The 18,777-nt window shown below is 47.7% G+C and overlaps 2 protein-coding genes across 4 annotated transcripts in view; both read left to right on the top strand.

The window, feature by feature from the left end:
• Positions 1–6,851, top strand: part of NUP133 (nucleoporin 133) — a 58,453-nt gene extending 51,602 nt beyond the window's left edge. For both annotated transcript variants that reach the window (XM_032608587.1, XM_032608588.1), the window contains 3 exons: positions 174–238; positions 1,531–1,619; positions 6,107–6,851. In XM_032608587.1, coding sequence (XP_032464478.1) covers positions 174–238; positions 1,531–1,619; positions 6,107–6,243 — 291 coding nt within the window. In that variant the 3' untranslated portion in view covers positions 6,244–6,851. The remainder of the gene's footprint in view (positions 1–173; positions 239–1,530; positions 1,620–6,106) is intronic.
• A 7,656-nt stretch (positions 6,852–14,507) lies between these two features.
• ACTA1 (actin alpha 1, skeletal muscle) lies at positions 14,508–16,193 on the top strand. 2 transcript variants are annotated; one of them, XM_032608216.1, is made up of 6 exons: positions 14,508–14,636; positions 14,871–15,066; positions 15,150–15,311; positions 15,413–15,604; positions 15,691–15,872; positions 15,971–16,193. In XM_032608216.1, exons 1-6 carry the CDS (start codon positions 14,508–14,510, stop codon positions 16,112–16,114), a joined length of 1,005 nt encoding a protein of 334 aa, XP_032464107.1. In that variant the 3' UTR covers positions 16,115–16,193. The 2 variants fall into 2 exon arrangements, with proteins under 2 accessions (XP_032464107.1, XP_032464106.1); XM_032608215.1 differs by having other exon boundaries at positions 14,742–15,066.
• The last annotated feature ends 2,584 nt before the right edge of the window (positions 16,194–18,777 follow it).

The following is an 18,777-nucleotide window of genomic DNA, read 5'->3' as shown; positions in this document are numbered from 1 at the left end:
GCTGTCACAAAGCCCCGAGCTGATATCCCTGTGCCTTGCGGCTGCTTCCCCCTAGCTATCTACCTTACTACGTTTGTTAGTGTGTATATGTCCATGACTCTCTCTCGCCCTGTCAAAAGCATGTATTTTTTAAAATCAGGACTTAATGAGGATTTTTTTGTTTTGCTGTGAAGGAGGAAGATATAAATATAAATAATCTAAAACTGGAAATCCTTTGCAAAGCTCTTCAGAGAGATAAGTAAGTTCCCATAGCATGAATATAACATGGTTTTGGAAAAGGACTCTTTAGGAAGATTATGATACCATACACATCAAATCGTTTTGTAACCTAATTGTATTGTAACGTATATTATAAAAATGTTAATGGTTTCATTAGCAATCCTAATTTTTTTATTCAATAATTAAGGAATAGCTTAAGGACTTGGGACCACTGGTATAATTCTCTACTTTTGATTTTAAATTTTACACTGTCAGTTGGCATAGAAATGTGTATGTTCCTTATTTTCACAGAAGTTGGGCCAGTTCTGCCAAGAAAGACTTGAGGCTACAAATTTTTTTTTTTTTTGAATAAGAAGTTAGTACAGTTTGAGAATCAGTACCCTCTTCTAAGTTATTGCGACGTCTTTTTCACTGTAATCTCCCTACATAGGAGGATTTCTGTCCACTGGAACGGTGGTGTTAAGATTCAGTGGCAAAGAGAGACAGAATAATCAGCTGTAGAGGTGGATTTTTCCCACGGAAAGAATTTTAAAGAGAGCATGACTTGAGTGCTAAAAGCCTTCTCTACTCGGTTTTCCTTTTTCCTGTGGCTTTGAGAAATTGCAATGGAACTATTTTTACTAAAGCATTTCTTCCTCTAATCACTCCCAGATAGTTAAAATTGTTGTCAAATTTGGTCTTGGAGGTCATCCTCCGAAGCATCTAGCTCTGCCTGTTGGATTCTCCTTCCCAATCATAAAAGATGTATTATGTCATTTGACTGGAATACCTTGTCTTGGCTTCCTAATTAAACACTCTACGGTATCATGAGGGATATAGCCATTGATTACTACAAAGGAGTGGTTCTGTGGATTTGTATTTCAGTAGTAGATAATCTCAACTAGATAAAGAAAACTTTTTAGGTTACACCAGACACTGGTTGCCATTTTACTTTTATGAGAAACAGAATATAACATTCTTTAACTATCGCCTGTGCTCTGAAGGGTCATACTTTAGGGTCGTTACTAGGTTGTTACATATAGAATTTTCTTGGGAAAGATACCTCACTACTTGGTTTTGACATCAAATACATGCTGGTTATATTGGGCAAATAGCTACCTGAGTATAGCATCTCCTATCTAATAGAGAGACTCTGGGTATATCCAACATTTAATAAAGCTCCTTTATTTAAATAGTTTTCAACAGTATCACAAAACTCAAGATTCTTCACCCCCTACAAACATCAAAACAAATCCACAATAGCAAACAAGTCATTTGTTTCAGATTATGGCCACAGTTCCATTTTCTCCTCACAGTGATTTTGTTTTCTAGCTGGTCCAGTTCAGATGGTAAAGATGATCCAATTGAAGTATCTAAAGACAGTATATTTGTGAAAATCTTACAGAAACTTTTAAAAGATGGTAAGTGGTTTGTTCATGTTGGAAATTAGCGTCACTCCTCAGTTTTAGAATCTTAGAATAATGGGGATTTGCCTAGGTGTCAAATGCCAGGGGGTTAAAATTAAACGGTATCATACTTAGAATTAGAGAAACTTGTTTAAAATAAAGGGAGGGCTCTTTCCTCCCCTACATGTTGGGGAACTGTGTCATGGTGGAGTTGCCGTCTGCTTGGCCACTTAACTCTTGTGAAGATTGAAAACCTAAAATGTGACTTTTTTGGTATATCCCGTACTGAACTGGCCATACCACGCCTGAGAGCAAACTACAAAATGTTTTATCAATCCATTTTGGACATTAATACTATAAAATTAGTTTTAAGAACAAAATGAGGGGCTTCCCTGGCAGTCCAGTGGTTAAGACTTCACCTTCCAATGCAGGGGGTGCAGGTTCGATCCCTGGTTGGGGAGCTAAGATCCCACATGTTTCAGGGCCAAGAAACCAAAACAAAACAGAAGCAATATTGTAACAAACTCAATAAAGACTTTAAAAATGGTCCTCGTCAAAAAAAAAAAAAAGAACAAAAGGAGACAGGAAGGGAGTATGTTTTGTATATGTTTTGTACCTAAGACAGGTGAGCAAAATTCCATTTGCTGATCGAGGTGCAAGTAAGTAAAGAAGCGTTTATGGTTAAATGTTTATTATGAAGGGAGAAGATGAATTGGAGGGTACTTAACTTTAATATAACTGGAGGTTAATATACGGAGAAAGACTAGAGGTGAGAGATTTTCCACATTTTATACATGAAGACGAGTGTGGCTCATTTGTTGTAGAATTATTAAATCAAAATATATGATGATGGGCTTCCCTGGTGGCGCAGTGGTTGCGAGTCCGCCTGCCGATGCAGGGGACGTGGGTTCGTGCCCCGGTCTGGGAAGAACCCACATGCTGCGGAGCGGCTGGGCCCGTGAGCCATGGCCGCTGAGCCTACGCGTCCGGAGCCTGTGCTCCGCAACGGGAGAGGCCACAACGGTGAGAGGCCCGCGTACCACACACAAAAAAAAAATATATATATATATATATATATATATATATATATAAATATGATGATAATCCAGGCAGTGTGCAAAATAGGCTAACCTAGTGTTTACCAATCTTTTCAGATGTAAGGACACTCTCTTTAATACCAGCTGGAAAAAAGTACACAATGACAAAAAGCCACAGTAAATTCAGCAGCCCTTCTAAATGGATGTGGATTTTATTCATGATGCTGACATTTACACACATTCGGAAATTTCTGTACATATATCTGCAAGACACATTATTTAATCTACATAAGACATGCACGGCCCAGTGCCTGGTACATAGTAGTCACCCAACAAACATTTGTTCTTTGAATGCCTAGAATTATTTTACAGATTCATAGCCCCAGTTCTTCTGAAATAGATTCCACTCTGCGGTCCTCTGCTTGAGAATCACTGGCTTAACCGAAATGACGGGGGCCTCAGAGAAGCACTGCGGAGCTCACCACACCAACCGGTGTGCCGAGGGGAAAGGGCGCTGAACTCGGTGTTTACACGCCGGAAGTTCACTCCAGATAGAGCTGTCCACCTCAGCATTGACCTGGGTGTTTACTTATGAAAAATGAATACTTGACTACCCCACATTGACAGTAGATTTACTGAATGCTTTTACTTTCAAAGATGAATAAATAACACAAAGGCAATTAAGTCTTTTCATTGTCAAAAAAATAAAAAATTAAATAGTGAAGGGGTATAGCAAAAGAAAATATCTTTTGCTTAAAAATACTTGAAATTCAGACAGAGTTAAAATATATCTATTAAGCTTTCTCTTTGCTAGATTTGGAATTGAAGAAATAACTGGATATGGTTGATTTCTCTGTGCTGTTGAAGAGATTCATTCGGACCCAAATCTGATGCTTTCCATGAAGTTAGCTCTTGTAAAGGTGCCACTGAACCGAATTGTGGCTAATTAAGTATTTGGTGCTATTTAAAGTTCACTTTTCAGTTGTTGCTATTTTTAGATTATAAATCATAGATGGAAAACAGAAATAGAAACCTATAATTTTACAAAAAGAATTATTAAATTTTGACCAAAGGACAAAAACAAGTGGAAACTATTATATATAAATTATAATGTGTAATGATATAATATATAATACATATATATTAATAACATACATTTATAATATTATATATATATTATAAAACCAAGCCAAAGACATTTATTTTTGGAACCTTTTAATAATATAGCTTCCATGTACAAGAATAAATTTTGGTTTTTTTTTTAATTTATTGTATTTATTTTTGTCTGTGTTGGGTCTTTGCTGTGTGCAAGCTTTCTCTAGTTGCATCAAGTGGGGGCTGCTCTTAGTTGTGGTGTGTGGGCTTCTCACTGCAGTGGCTTCTCTTGTTGCAGAGCATGGGCTCTAGGCGCACAGGCTTCAGTAGTTGTGGCGCGTGGGCTTCAGTAGTTGTGGCACGTGCGCTCAGTAGTTGTGGCTTGCGGGCTCTAGAGCGCAGGCTCAGTAGTTGTGGTGCAGGGGCTTAGTTGCTTCACGGCATGTAGGATCTTCCTGGACCAGGGCTTGAACCCATGTCCCCTGCATTGGCAGGTGGATTCTTAACCACTGTTCCACCAGGGAAGCCCAAGAGTAAATGTTTTTTAAAGGGCAGATTCTGGAGGTAGATATAGATAGCTTCACATTGTATTCATAGACTTGGGCAGCCCAACAATTACTCCAGCCTGTGGAGCGAATTCAGCCTGCAGATACATTTAAATTACCCACCTGGAGCTTTTCAGTTTTTACATGTTATTAAAGTACGTTATACATACAGAAAAAAACGCACGTCATTGCATGGAGTACAACATTTTTCCTAATTAGTCGCTGGCATTTAATAGGTGAGAAGAGTTCTTACGAAAGTCTTGTTTTCTGACTTGTCTTAAAAATCAAAAGATTTGCCTATACCAGACTGAAATATTTACCTGGCAGCTGTCAGCTGGAGCTGATGAGCACTGCCCACTTTGAATGGGGCGCGGGTCCTAAGTTTACCAAAGCCCCTAGGCCATCTTCCTCATGGTACCTGCCAGGGCTTTGCAGGCGTTTGAGTTTTTTTGACTCCTGCTCTAAAGAAAAATAAACCATCAAATATGTCTAACAGAAGGCATGCATTATAAAAATAGAAGTTAAATAAGATGGGTTTTTTAAGAGAATTAATCTTTAGGAAATTAATGTGATATTTTCACAAGTGTAATGCTGTTTTACAGAGAAAAAGTCTCTCTTGAAAGTGTGTTAATTGTAATAAATGATATATAAATATTGCAGATTTAGTCTCATAACACTTATTATGAGATTTTTTTATTGTATAATAAGTATCAAAAATGGTGCTAGGCACTTAGATGGTATTAAAAATAAACAGTATTTGATTTTGAGAAACTTATGATAATGTGACAAACTATAAAATATTGTCTTATTAATTTAAAATGTTTCTTCCAGTTCTCTTTATTTATAAAATGAGAAAAATCGTACATACTGTTTTGTGACTACACAGATGTGCATTGCCTTTCCAACTCAATAGAGGACTGACTGATGAAGACATGGTTCTTCCCCCTCTCCAGTTGTAGAGAGAAACTAATACGTTTGGCAACACTGTAGATAGCTTTCACGGCAGTGCTTCTACTAAATTATTTTCCTGAATAGGAGAATATTGTTTGAAATACTTGTTTTCTTCCCTTTTTTTAAAATTTTTAAACAATTAAATAAACTTGAAATACAAAATAAAGTTGATCAACTTCAAGGAAAATACATATTACCAAAGTTGACTCTAGAAAATTATTTTTAAAACATTAAGCAGACCAATCACCCCAGGAAAAAAACATTAAAAACCGGTTCTCAAATAAGCACCTCTGCAGTGAAGCATTTCTAGAGTGTGGGAAGACCACCCATCCAAGCAAAACAGTGGATCTTTGATCTGGGGGACAGATAAATGTCTGAAAGTCTTTTAAGAAGATATGGTGTAACTTGTCTTCCTTGATAATTCAGATTCCTGTCTTTCAAATTTTACATGTGGATTATAAGCAATCTTTCACTGATACCTCCTACCTCTCACTATACAGCTGCTTAGAAAGCTGCTTCCTCGGGCTCGAAATACTTATTTTCAAGTGAATTAGTTTAAAACTTCCACACCGAAGGAATGGCTTAAGCTGTGGAGAGAAATGAAAGTGTTTCAGATTGTATTAAAGACTTTAAATAGAGTGGCTGTTTTGACCACTAGGGCGAAGAACAGTCACGCAGCCCCTGCTAAGTAAGGAATGTCATATTCTCAGGCCTAGCTTGGCAGATGGGAAGGAACTTAGAACAGAGTATTTCCCAATAGCAGAGTGACGTTATATTTTAAATAGAAGCACAGGTGTTTTTATCATCAGTCATCTCAGTTCGTTTGAGAGTTATGTGAAAAAAAAAAAAAAACGTTCTGTGTTTGTGTTTATAGGCATTCAGCTCAGTGAGTACCTGCCAGAGGTGAAGGACCTGCTGCAATCAGACCAGTTGGGAAGCTTGAAGTCCAATCCTTACTTTGAGTTTGTTTTGAAAGCTAATTATGAATACTACGTCCAGGGACAAATGTGATTTTGCTAAAATGGTCATTGTTCCTGAAAATTTGTATGAGTGTGTCCTTATAAAAATTTTAGACCTTAAATATCTAGAAGTTTGTACAGTTTTATAACATGTATTCCTGAATTTTTTATACTGTATTTGGAAGCTACTACAAAATAGTTGTATGACTGTGGTTTTAGTTTTTGGTTACATGATAATTTTTTCTTCCTCTTTTCCTTCTGAAGTTTATCTGTGGGTTTCATACTTGCTACCCTTCCTTTTTATCTCACTCCATCCAGGGCCCTGGTTCTGGCTACACGTATGCACGGGTCACTTCTAGGCTTCAGCCTCTGTAACTCTAAAAATGGAAAGACTGCACTAAGTTGTCTCTGAAATTGCTGTGGCTCTGGATGTTACGTACTGGACAGTGTCTGGAATATTTGGTGTCCATTTTGGTTAGGTCTGGGGAAAATATCTAGTGGGGTAAATGTCAAAATTTGCCAACTTATTATGAAACTAAAGGACAAAGTGGGCCTAATTCATTGTGAGCTTGATAACTGATTACTTCACTGGGAAAAATGTCAGACTTTTCTACATAAATAATAGAGTATTAATAAAAGTATTTTGGTGAATAAAACATATTTATGTGGCTTTCTCATCTATCTATAAGTTACCATATAATAGGTTATAACCTGTCAGTATGGGGATTCAGTCAGGTTTATGCATTTTCAGGATGATTTACGCTGAATTCCATCTTTACCACAGTCTGTCTAGCTAATCTAAGGTGTGTGTAATGCTAGAAACCTTATAGGTTTTCTTAATGTGGCAAGTGATTTAACTGAAAAGTAGTTGTTCTCAAAGGTTTGTCCTGACCAATGTTGTCACTCACTTTTTATCGGGCTTTAAGTAAAGATGGAGTTGCTGGCATATTCAGGCTTTGGCCCAGTTGAATCCTCACTAAACAACTTGCTCCAGCAGCTGAAAAGGTCAGGAGTTAAACATGGTGAAGAGAGTCCGGTTCCCGGCTTCACAAAGTGCAGCTCTCGCGCGCTGTCCCCTGCAGGCTTCAGACCCCGCCTCTGAGCATGTGTGGAAGGACGGGTTCATGGAGGAGCTGCTCTCGGCTGTCACCAAAGGAGGGAAACGGGCAGCCTCGCCACTGTCTGCGGCGCAAGGCGCAGTTAGGGATATCCTGAAGGGCACTAGGGGAAGTTAGGGAGAGGAACTTGTCAGACAGCACAAGAAATGGTTGAATTCTTCTGTTAGAAGACTGGTTTTACAGGGCCCTACGGTTCTCACCTGTGAGATCCTGTCAGGTGATGCTGTGACTGGGACACAGGACCCTGCCACCTTCACGCGCTGCCACAAACCCAGTTATGCCCGTGTGACGAAAGCCAGTCTGACGATGACCCCGGCCCATGGACCCGAGGATGTGAAGCTGCCGCTCTCACAGCAGGATGGATAGTCGTCTCATTTTGAGGGAGAAAAAGGCTCTCTCTTCTACCCCAGTTAGAGATGGTAGCCATAGCTCCAAAATGGTTGGGTTTCTTAAAAATTATTTTAACAGTAGTAGTGAAATTAAGGCCTAAAATATTGAGTAATTTTTTCTTCTAAGTTTTAAAAATTTGTTGCACAACGTAGTCTTCATTAAAGAATTACTGATTTTTATATAAACTGAGTAGTTGACGATGACAAAGTGTAAAGGTGTGCTGTAAAGGTGAGCATGTTTACTAGGAAAGAGAAAGTGTACTGACTTGGAAAAGGTTTTCTTCACTCCTGTCTTTGAACGCTGCTTGAAAAGTCACAGCTTGTGGCCCCAATTAAATCAAACAGGAAGGTTGGGGGTTTGATCGTGAGCAACAGGCTTTGTGTGTGGCTGTGTTTTAGGAACTTTTGAACGTGTGGAGGATTAAGACAGAATTTGAGAATCACAGCAAGAGACGGTGCTGGAATTCTTGGTGAGGTGGAAGGCGACTGATGCCCTCAGTTTTAGGGATTTCGTTAGAAATCGGGTTGTGCTGCTTTTTTTACTTTGGGGTCTGAATCGTGTTTTTCTCACAGCTTCACCCTCCAGGTGTAGGGGGCTGTCAGGAATCGGTGTGAAGCACACTCCTCGAGGTGACTGGGCCTGAAGGAGAGCCACGCCGAGGTGACTGCAGCCTCGCTCCCCACGCACGTGTGCGTTTTGAGGCTAATAACTACGAAAGTATTAGTGTAGCCCACCTACCTGTTCCTGGAGACGTTATTCAAGGAATGCTTCTAAAGAAAACAGCTTTCTATATTCCTACGTAAAATTCACTCATTAAATACCAAGGTACAAGTACTGTAGAAAATGTGAAACCTATTAGGAAAAAAGAAGTGCGTGGAGGAAAATAAACCCCTGTAATCCCACCAGCCAGAAATAGCTTCAGTTACCATTTTGAAATATATCCTAGATTGTGCATGTATCAGTATTTGGACTGTGCATGTGTTACCTTTTGTAACCTGCTTATTTTGATGTGAGGTATTGTGAGCATTTCTGTGTATCTTTAATCTGGTATTTCTCAACCTTTTTATTTTTAACATCTTTATTGGAGTATAATTGCTTTACAATGGTGTGTTAGTTTCTGCTTTATAACAAAGTGAATCAGCTGTATGTATACATATATCCCCATATCTCCTCCCTCTTGCGTCTCCCTCCCACCCTCCCTATCCCACCCCTCTAGGTGGTCACAAAGCACCGAGCTGATCTCCCTGTGCTATGCGGCTGCTTCCCACTAGCTACCTATTTTACATTTGGTGGTGTATATATGTCCATGCCACTCTCTCACTTCGTCCCAGCTTACCCTTCCCCCTCCCCGTATCCTCAAGTCCATTCTCTAGTGGGTCTGTGTCTTTATTCCCATCCTGCCTCTAGGTTCTTTATAACCTTTTTTTTTTTAGATTCCATATATATGTGTTAGCATACGGTATTTGTTTTTCTCTTTGACTTACTTCACTCTGTATGACAGACTCTAGGTCCATCCACCTCACTACAAATAACTCAATTTTGTTTCTTTTTATGGCTGAGTAATATTCCATTGTATATATGTGCCACATCTTCTTTATCCATTCATCTGTCAACCTTCCTTTTCATTATCACTCCTCCTAAGGAGACTTCTTAAGACAATTTTCTTTAATCACTCTGCTCCCTTCACCCCCTCTGAAAGTTTAATACCACAAATCCATTGTATATCTTTTTATGTACCACAGCCTTTGGAGCCACACCTCATTATAATATCTAAGATTTTTTTTTTAACCCCCTAAGAACCAACTTTTCCCCCTTCAAGAATGTATGTCTTCAGGGGCTTCCCTGGTGGCGCAGTGGTTGAGAGTCCGCCTGCCGATGCAGGGGACGTGGGTTCGTGCCCCGGTCCAGGAGGGTTGCACGTGCCGCGGAGCGGCTGGGCCCGTGAGCCATGGCCGCTGGGCCTGTGCGTCCGGAGCCTGTGCTCCGCAACGGGAGAGGCTACAACAGTAAGAGGCCTGCGTATCGCAAAAAAACAAAAAAAAAAGAAAAGAATGTATGTCTTCAGTATTCTTCAAGGTACAATTTTTTTTAATGACTGCCTGACACTTTACCATATATGGCTGTATCATAATTTAACAAGTCTCTCTCTTCTTAACAGTCTTAAAAACACTTGGGTTAATGGTTTGGGGTTGGGTTGGGTTGGGGTTTTGTCTTTGTTTTTTTTCTTACAGTAATACTGGAATAAATCTTTGTACAAAAATCTTTGTTCATTCCAGATACATTTCAAATGACACTGACTCTTCCTGTTCAGTTAGTGATGACATTGATAAGCGGTCAGTGAACTGTTCTAATGATTTTTAGTGTCCTTTGCTCACCTCCCCACTCTGACCTCCTCCAAACACTTAGAAGAAAGGTACTGTACCATTTATCGTTTCTTGTGTTCCAGGCACTTACCTAGTTTCAACCTTCAAATCAGTCTTAAAGGAGTAGGTGGTATCCTCAGCTGAGTGTCTCTGGAAGCCACCGGCCCCAGGCCACATAGTCCGTCAGAGGGGCGGGTACACCCAGATGTGCTTTACCAAAGAGCAGGCTTTCTTAACTAGTGGGCTGGGGTGGGGACGAGGGGAGCGGAGGGGGAGTAGAAGGGGAGGAGGCCAAAGGAAGCCTCGGATGGAATCATTAGTCCCTTAGAGATGCCAAAGCAGAGCGAGTCCCAGTCTGGGAAAACCAGTAGAAGATCGAAGTCCTCTCTTCCTGCCTGCCACGGTCAGCTGGACATTTCTGGATGTGTGGCTTGGGAGGGCAGTGAGTTGGTTTTTTCTTTTACCCCCCTGCTCACTGGAACGCTTCTGACTCTGTGCCTTGCCAGGCAGCCCCCCTCCCTGTTCTTTTTTTTTTTTTTTTTTTTTTTGAGGTACGTGGGCCTCTCACTGTTGTGGCCTCTCCCGCTGCGGAGCACAGGCTCCGGACGCGCAGGCTCAGCGGCCCAGCCGCTCCGCGGCATGTGGGATCTTCCCGGACCGGGGCACGAACCCCTGTCCACTGCATTGGCAGGCGGACTCCCAACCACCGCGCCACCAGGGAAGCCCCTCCCTGTTCTTTTTGAGATGACAGAGGATGGCTGCACATGGAGCCATGGCTTCATTTAAGATGTCTTTGGCCCTTCACTGGAAGAGATCCCTCGAGGATCTGTTATATTCCCGAACATACCAAGTGTTGGAGGAGGTTAAAGGGAGATAGAAAGCAGCCCGGAGCACTCCTAGGGAAGGGTGGGTCTCCCAAGCCCCTGTGTGTCCCAGGACGTGCTGTCTGGCTCATGGAGCCTTGGTTTGCTTCTTTTTAAAGCTAACGCAAATAGTACCTGCCTCATGTACCTCCAGACAGTTACAGGATTAATGGAACAACACAAAAACATGTGAAGCACTTTACAGATTCGTGTCTAAATAAGTAGGAAACACAGTAGAAGGCTTAGACTGCTTGAGATTGGGGACCACAGATATGTGAGGAGCTGAGGGGATGCGGCTGGATTGGGTGTGAGCACGGTGGCTGGGCCCTAGTAGAAGGGCCTGTCAGAGGATCGAGCTAAGGCTGCCCCCGAAAACTTAGAAGCAGGAGCTCTATGTCGAGCATACCCTGCATGGCTGACCTTTCCTCAGGGTGTATCTCAAAAGGCTGTGCAGGCAGTGACCCACTTACTCAGGCGTGGGGTGCTGGGGTGATCCCCAGAGTGTACATGTATGGAGATGGCCTTCCACCTGCTCCTCAAGGCCATTTATGAGCCAATGAGAACTCAGCAGGACCAGGATGGGCCTGCGGCCGCCCTGTGGTAGCCCTTGGGTACTATTTCAACCCGCGCAGGCGTCCCAGCTGGCGTTCCCAAGCCCACCTCCCCAAGGTTTGCTGTACCAGCAGATCGCTAGCTTGTGACTGCTTGATTCATAGCTTTTCATGTGTGTCTGAATCTAACAGACCCTGAGATTAGAAAAGCTCGCTATAGGAGAGGAGTTGCCCTGAGCAACAGTTCTGGCAAATACAACCTCCTTCCCCTTTAAGATGTCAACCAAATTCTTAGGTATTCAGTAAATGACAGCATACTTCTTCCTACCTTCAAGACCAAAATTTATTCCCCTTACACTGTACATAGAGTGCATTTGCCAGGTTTTGTTTTTTTTTTCTAGTGTCGCCACTTCACACTGCCACAGCAGGACACAAGGTATCGAAAATGAAATGTAGCTCTGTCCGTTATTCATGCATTCTCAAATTTCAGAAACTGAATATGAAGCCACAGTGACATTATACTCATACCGAGGCCCCGGACTAACCAAACTCCTTATTTTGTCATTGACTTTGGCCATTTTGGGGAAGGGCTGCCATGATGTGGGCTGCGGAGAAGGGTTTCATATACTTTTATATCCCTCCTCAAGAGGACCCACACCTGGAGTCCCACCACCAAATGTGAATGGTAGCTATTTTGGGAACACTTCAGCACATCAGAAAAATGAGTGGTTCCATTCTGGCTCACACTGCATCACTGATGTACCCCTTAAAGCATGTCACTGAGTTCATCACAGAAAATTGTTTCTCCTTGTGCCTTCCACAGCAAGGTTAGAACTGTTCTCATCTGGGAGCAGAGGTGGGGGGGGGAGTGAGAAGCGCCAACTGGGTAACCTCCTCTGACCCCCACTCCACCTTACCATAAGTAGATAGATCCAAATCCTTCTAGAAAATTAGAAAGGCCTATCCCCATATATCAGCGGTATAAATAGAACCGCTTCAGCAGGCTCTGGTGGACCGGTGACTCTACAAGGTGGATTGGGAAGCGGCCGGCCTTGGCTGCGCATCACCCTCTAAATATAACGATGAGTTTGTTCAGCCTTTGCAGCAGGAAAACGTTTTGCCCATCCTAGAGCGCGACGTCCTTGTCCTCTGTACCGAGAGGAGGGACGGGCGCGGCTTCATCTAGTAAGAACACCTCACCGTTCCCACCTCCAGGTCATGGGCTGTGACCTTTGCCTTTCGGCCCCAGAAGCAGGGCCCTCAGTGAGCTCCGCCAAGGATGCGGGAGGGTAGGGCGCTCCGCGCGGCCCGCCGCACCCCGGAGCGCGCCAGTCACGCCCTGAAATTCACTGCCTTCACAAACCCCCGAGCGCTCCGCGCGTCCCCGAGGCGGGCAGGTCCACGGGCCCTGGCTTTGCGCCCGGCGCTGCCACAGCCGGCCCGCGCCTCCTCCCCGGCGCTCCGCCCTTGCCTCCCGCCGCTAGCTGTCTGCCCCACGACAGCTGCGCGCCCGCCCGCCGCTGGTGACCCTCTCCGGTGGGGGTGGGGGCCGACGGGTCAGCCCTCTGGATTCGGGGAGCTCGGGGTGGGGGGAGAGACCATGTTCGCTGGGGAGCTGGCGGGAGGGGTCGCCTGCCTCCCCTGCCCGGGACGCGGGTGTGACTGCTCCCCCGGTCCTCTTGGGCCCACCACTTGAACACGGCTCCCTCCTCCCTGGAGCCGCACTTGAGGTTCTGAGGTTCTGAGCAAAGACCCCGAAGAAGGGGCAAAATGTGGGGCGCACCTCCCCGAGGCCCAGTGCGCGCCCAGAGGCCGGGGTCGGGGCAGGGCGGCGGCGGCGGACAGGTGCAGCCCGGGGCGCAGGCGCGCTGGCGCGCGCCGCGCACGCGGTGACCCTCGCCGCACCCCGGGTCCTCCGCCGGGCAGCTGCGCGGGGTCGGGAGGGGCCGACCAGCGGGGAGACGCTCCATATACGGCCCGGCCCGCGTTACCTGGGCTCGGGCCAGGCCGCTCCTTCTTTGGTCAGCGCGGGGGACCCGGGCGGGGACCCAGGCCGCGAACCGGCCGGGGGAGGGGGCTCTAGTGCCCGACACCCAAATATGGCTCGAGAAGGGAAGCGACATTCCTGCGGGGCGGCGCGGGGGGAGCGCCCGAGGGCTATATAAAACCTGAGCTGGGAGACGAGCGGCCACCGCAGCGCCCCAGCCGGAGAGCAGCAGGTGTAGCCACCCGCCGAGGTAGGCGGGGTCGGGGTGGGGACAGGGGGACGGGGCACCACCGAAGGGAGTCCGGAGAACTCCGGGTAGGGCCCGGCCGACTCACTATATCAGTCCCAGCCCTGCGTCCTCAGTGCTGCGCCTCCGACCCCAGAGCCACGTGCGCTTTAAAGAAGAGACAGGAAATCTTCGTCCTTTGGAAACTTCTCCAAATTTATGCCCAGCCCCTTGGGGCTGCTCTCCCTGACACTTAGTTTGTGCCCAAGTAGATGAAAGGTTTTGCTCTAGTCGTCCTCAGGGCAGTTCCGTCCCAACCGAGCCAAAGGACAGCAAGTGCCACTACTCCCCGGGTTCGCCGTCAGGCCCAAGGGCGCCTCGGTTGTGAGTCTGGTGTGTCGTGGGGGTCCGGAATAGGCCATTCGTCCCCGGGTGGAGCGCCCAAGCCCTTCCCACGGCGTCTCCTTTAACCCTCACAGTCGCCCAGCGGGCAGGGTTCGCGGACCTTGACCCCCTAGGTGAGACCCCGGAGGTGTGGAGAGGGCGGCGCCTGCAACCAAGGAAGAGAACCCTCGGGGACAGTGTGCCCTGGGTTCCCGGATGGAGAAAAGCTCCGTGTGGTCTCCCCCCAACGCAGGGCCCGGCAGCGAAGCTCGGCCCGGGTGGCATTAATTGCTTCCCCTTCGGGACCGCGCCGGGCTGGGGGCTGAGGGTGTCCATAGGCCCCGGGGGAGGGAGGGCGCTCGGGATGGCGGGGCCTTCCGCCTGCCACGCCGAGCGTCTCCACGGCCTTCCCGACCTTGCAGAAACCAGACACCATGTGCGACGAAGACGAGACCACCGCCCTCGTGTGCGACAATGGCTCCGGCCTGGTGAAAGCCGGCTTCGCCGGCGACGACGCCCCTAGGGCCGTGTTCCCGTCCATCGTGGGCCGCCCTCGCCACCAGGTCAGGCTGCCAGTCCGCGGAGGGAGCCGGGCCGGGTAGCCGCTCAGCCCAGCCCCGCGCCACCCGGAGCCGCGGTAACGAGCTCGTGGTGTCTCCGCTCCGCAGGGCGTCATGGTGGGCATGGGGCAGAAAGACTCCTACGTGGGCGACGAGGCGCAGAGCAAGAGGGGTATCCTGACCCTCAAGTACCCCATCGAGCACGGCATCATCACCAACTGGGACGATATGGAGAAGATCTGGCACCACACCTTCTACAATGAGCTCCGCGTGGCCCCCGAGGAGCACCCCACCCTGCTCACCGAGGCCCCCCTCAACCCCAAGGCCAACCGCGAGAAGATGACCCAGATCATGTTTGAGACCTTCAACGTGCCGGCCATGTACGTGGCCATCCAGGCCGTGTTGTCCCTCTATGCCTCCGGCCGTACCACCGGTGAGTGCCCGGGAGCCGCCCCACCCCCTTCCCGAGCGCCGGGCACTGAGCCGCCGCTCACCCCCCGCCCCACCCCCGCGCAGGCATCGTGCTGGACTCGGGCGACGGCGTCACCCACAACGTGCCCATCTATGAGGGCTACGCGCTGCCTCACGCCATCATGCGTCTGGACCTGGCCGGCCGCGACCTCACCGACTACCTGATGAAGATCCTCACCGAGCGCGGCTACTCTTTCGTGACCACAGGTGCGCTGCGCCCCGGGCTCCCCGGGCAGGCGGGCAGGCGGGCGGCGCGCGGGTCCCCGGGCCCCGCGCTGAGGGCTCCTCTCCCGCTCCGCCCCCCGCAGCCGAGCGCGAGATCGTGCGCGACATCAAGGAGAAGCTGTGCTACGTGGCCCTGGACTTCGAGAACGAGATGGCCACGGCCGCCTCCTCCTCCTCCCTGGAGAAGAGCTACGAGCTGCCCGACGGCCAGGTCATCACCATCGGCAACGAGCGTTTCCGCTGCCCGGAGACGCTCTTCCAGCCCTCGTTCATCGGTGAGCCCCGAGCGCCCGCCCCCCGGCCCGCGCCCGCCCCCGGGGCCCCTCGCCCGCCCGCTCACGCTCCTCCCCGTGGCCCCCAGGCATGGAGTCGGCGGGCATCCACGAGACCACCTACAACAGCATCATGAAGTGCGACATCGACATCAGGAAGGACCTGTACGCCAACAACGTCATGTCGGGCGGCACCACCATGTACCCGGGCATCGCCGACCGCATGCAGAAGGAGATCACCGCGCTGGCCCCCAGCACCATGAAGATCAAGGTGGGCGGCGCCCCCCCCCCGCCCCGCTTCCCCGGCCCGCGAGGGGCTCCGGGCCGCGGCCGCGTCCCTGACGGACTGTCACTGTCACTGTCTTGCAGATCATCGCCCCGCCCGAGCGCAAGTACTCCGTGTGGATCGGCGGCTCCATCCTGGCCTCGCTGTCCACCTTCCAGCAGATGTGGATCACCAAGCAGGAGTACGACGAGGCCGGCCCCTCCATCGTCCACCGCAAATGCTTCTAGACGCCTCTCCGACAGCCGCGACTTCTCCCCAGGACGACGAATCCGCTTGCGGCGCAGGCGGCTGACCTCGAGCCACCGCGCGGCAACTGCCCTCCAACCACCTGCGCTGCTGCCGCCGCAAACCGACACTGTTTATAACGTGTACATACATTAACTTATTTACCTCATTTTGTTATTTGTAAAACGAAGGCCTGTGGAAGGAAATGGAAAACTTGAAGCATTAAACTCAGCCGTTCTGTTATGCTGCGTAAAGTTGTCTGTTGTGTTTATTTGCGGGGGCGGGGAGCGGCCGGGGTCGGGGAGGAAGAGGGACCCCATCTTCCTCCATCACTTTGCACAATACTCCGAATGAGTGCACGCCTTTCAAGACCGTAAGTTAAGTCTTCCCCTGCTCACGGCTCTTCCCTCTGGCTCAGATCCATTCCCCAGACTGGCAGGCGCGCCGGGGCCCGACTTGACCTTCGGGCGTGTCCGGCTCTGCACTGCGCTCGGGTCGGCGGCGGCGCTGGGGCCGCGCGCGGGTGGCCAGGGGACGCCGCAGGCAGGGCGCTGACCGTGGTGCTGGGCCCAGGGGCCGCCTCGCAGCGCGCACTTACGCTCCGCCCGCGGCGGGCGTGGCCTTACAGAATCCGGGTTCCCTCCGGAATCTGCGATCTAACTGAAAGGGCTGTGTTCATTTGTAAGGGAAGATCCCCACTTCTCTTCCCGATTGGGAAGTCCTTTGCTTCGCACCAGGTGATGGTGGCATAAAGAAGCGCCCTTTCCAGGGTGGGGCGGGGGAGGAGCGGCGCTCAGAGGTCGGAGGAGGGCGAGGAAGGACCAAGTGGACTCTCCAAAAGAAGGACAGCGCATCCTAGGCGGGGAAGGGCACTGGCGGCCGGCCAACAAGGAAATGCCTGCAGGGAAGGGAGCCCAGATGGTGCTGAAGAAGAGGTCAGCAAGAGAGAAGAAGCAACCCCACTCCACTCCCGCAGTGTCTGAAAGGCACAAAACATAGTAACAGTTTGCATTTCTATGAGCGAACACTGCATCTACATATTTTAGACAGTGTTTCCCAGTCAAGACTTTCGGGAAAAGTGGTCCCTAAATGAAATAGATTCTGACTCAAAGAAGGTAATACACTCATTCAGAAATAAGTTTATAAGTAGAATTAACAGCAAAGCTGTGTTATATGCCACTTTGCCATATGTTTATTCCCTCCTGTTATGGCCTATTGAGAAGCTTCCGAAATCATTGAAGCCTCCAAGGTAGGAATACTGCCAAATCCAGATATGAAGAGAATCATCATTCAGTAGAACTTAAGATTTTAATAAAACAAGTATATGATACCAAATCCGCTGAAAACCATGCATTTATCCACCTAGGATGGATAAAGCTTAGAAACGAGCTAGGGCTTCCCTGGTGGCGCAGTGGTTGAGAGTCTGCCTGTCAATGCAGGGGACGCGGGTTCGTGCCCCGGTCCGGGAGGATCCCACGTGCCGCGGAGCGGCTGGGGCCGTGAGCCATGGCCGCTGAGCCTGCGCGTCCGGAGCCTGTGCTCCGCAACGGGAGAGGCCACGACAGTGAGAGGCCCGCGTACCGGGGGAAAAGGGCTAAATTCTAGCCTTCCAGAAGTACCCAGCTTGTATGGATAATAGTACATTGACACAGGCATATCTGAGCAAACAACACACACACAGCCTGAATAACTCGTATAGCCAACAGCTGGGAAAACACGTCAGAATTACATGAGTCAGCTAACCAGCATGTTAAATCTTTTTAAACCAGAACCCCAGGTCTCTTAATTAGGATTTAAGTAAGATATTTAAGGAGGTAATGACCCATTTCTCCTGTGGTCATAATCATCAAATGCCCGAGAGAAGTTTTCAATATAATCTGTAGCATTTCCTTCTGCCCCACCTTTGACGTTGTTCTACTGAAAACATGTGCAAAAATTAGGAATTGTGTGTTTTCACTGGAAGTGTGCCAGATGACCTTTTCTTTTCTGGTTCTTCTCTAAAAAGAAACAAGCATCACACATTTCATTGGTGTTCTGTATCTTTCCTGCTCTCCTAGTAGGTTGTGATTATAGGTATTTGGTAAATTGTGTTACCTATATTAGGCCTGAAAGAAGATTTTTGGTTGCTGTAGTAAAGAATTATGTATATATATAACATATATATTATAGATTATGTATATATAATTAATTATATGCATATATAATTAATGTATAATTATATGCATTTTTATATAATTATATATAATTTTATGTGTATATATAAAATATACATAAACACACACACACACTGTATATAGAGTGTTTATAGTGTGTATAGAGATACACACATGTTTGTGCTGGGTGAGGAGAGCACCCAGCAGCTCTAAGTCTGTTTGCAGTATGAAGAAGAGAGAAGCTCCTGTGTGACAGCAGTGTACTTGGCACTAGAGGGAATAATGTTACGGCTAATTTCCCACTGAAAAGCCATCTCAGAGAATCAAATTTTGGAGCTGTGAGAGAATTGAAAGCAACAAAAACAATTTCCCCAGCAATCACTTATGGTGTGTTTCCTTAGACCTGGTAGGTCTTATCAGGAATCTCACTGCAGTTATTTCATTCTCTCAAAAGCTCATTAAATAGCCATAATTTTTTTTTGCACCAAATCTATATTGCTAGTGCCCAGTTG

Source organism: Phocoena sinus, chromosome 16, assembly GCF_008692025.1.
Source record: "Phocoena sinus isolate mPhoSin1 chromosome 16, mPhoSin1.pri, whole genome shotgun sequence".
NCBI classification, from domain to species: Eukaryota; Metazoa; Chordata; class Mammalia; order Artiodactyla; family Phocoenidae; genus Phocoena; species Phocoena sinus.
The sequence above is the reverse complement of the archived record's forward strand: the minus strand, read 5'-3'. Positions and strand labels throughout refer to the sequence as shown.

Coding starts and splice junctions, on each gene's coding strand:
- ACTA1 (XM_032608215.1), top strand. CDS start 14,508: ATGTGCGACGAAGACGAGACCACCGCCCTCGTGTGCGACAATGGCTCC. Junction 14,637..14,741: donor TGGGCCGCCCTCGCCACCAG/GTCAGGCTGCCA, acceptor TCCGCTCCGCAG/GGCGTCATGGTGGGCATGGG. Junction 15,312..15,412: donor CTACTCTTTCGTGACCACAG/GTGCGCTGCGCC, acceptor CGCCCCCCGCAG/CCGAGCGCGAGATCGTGCGC.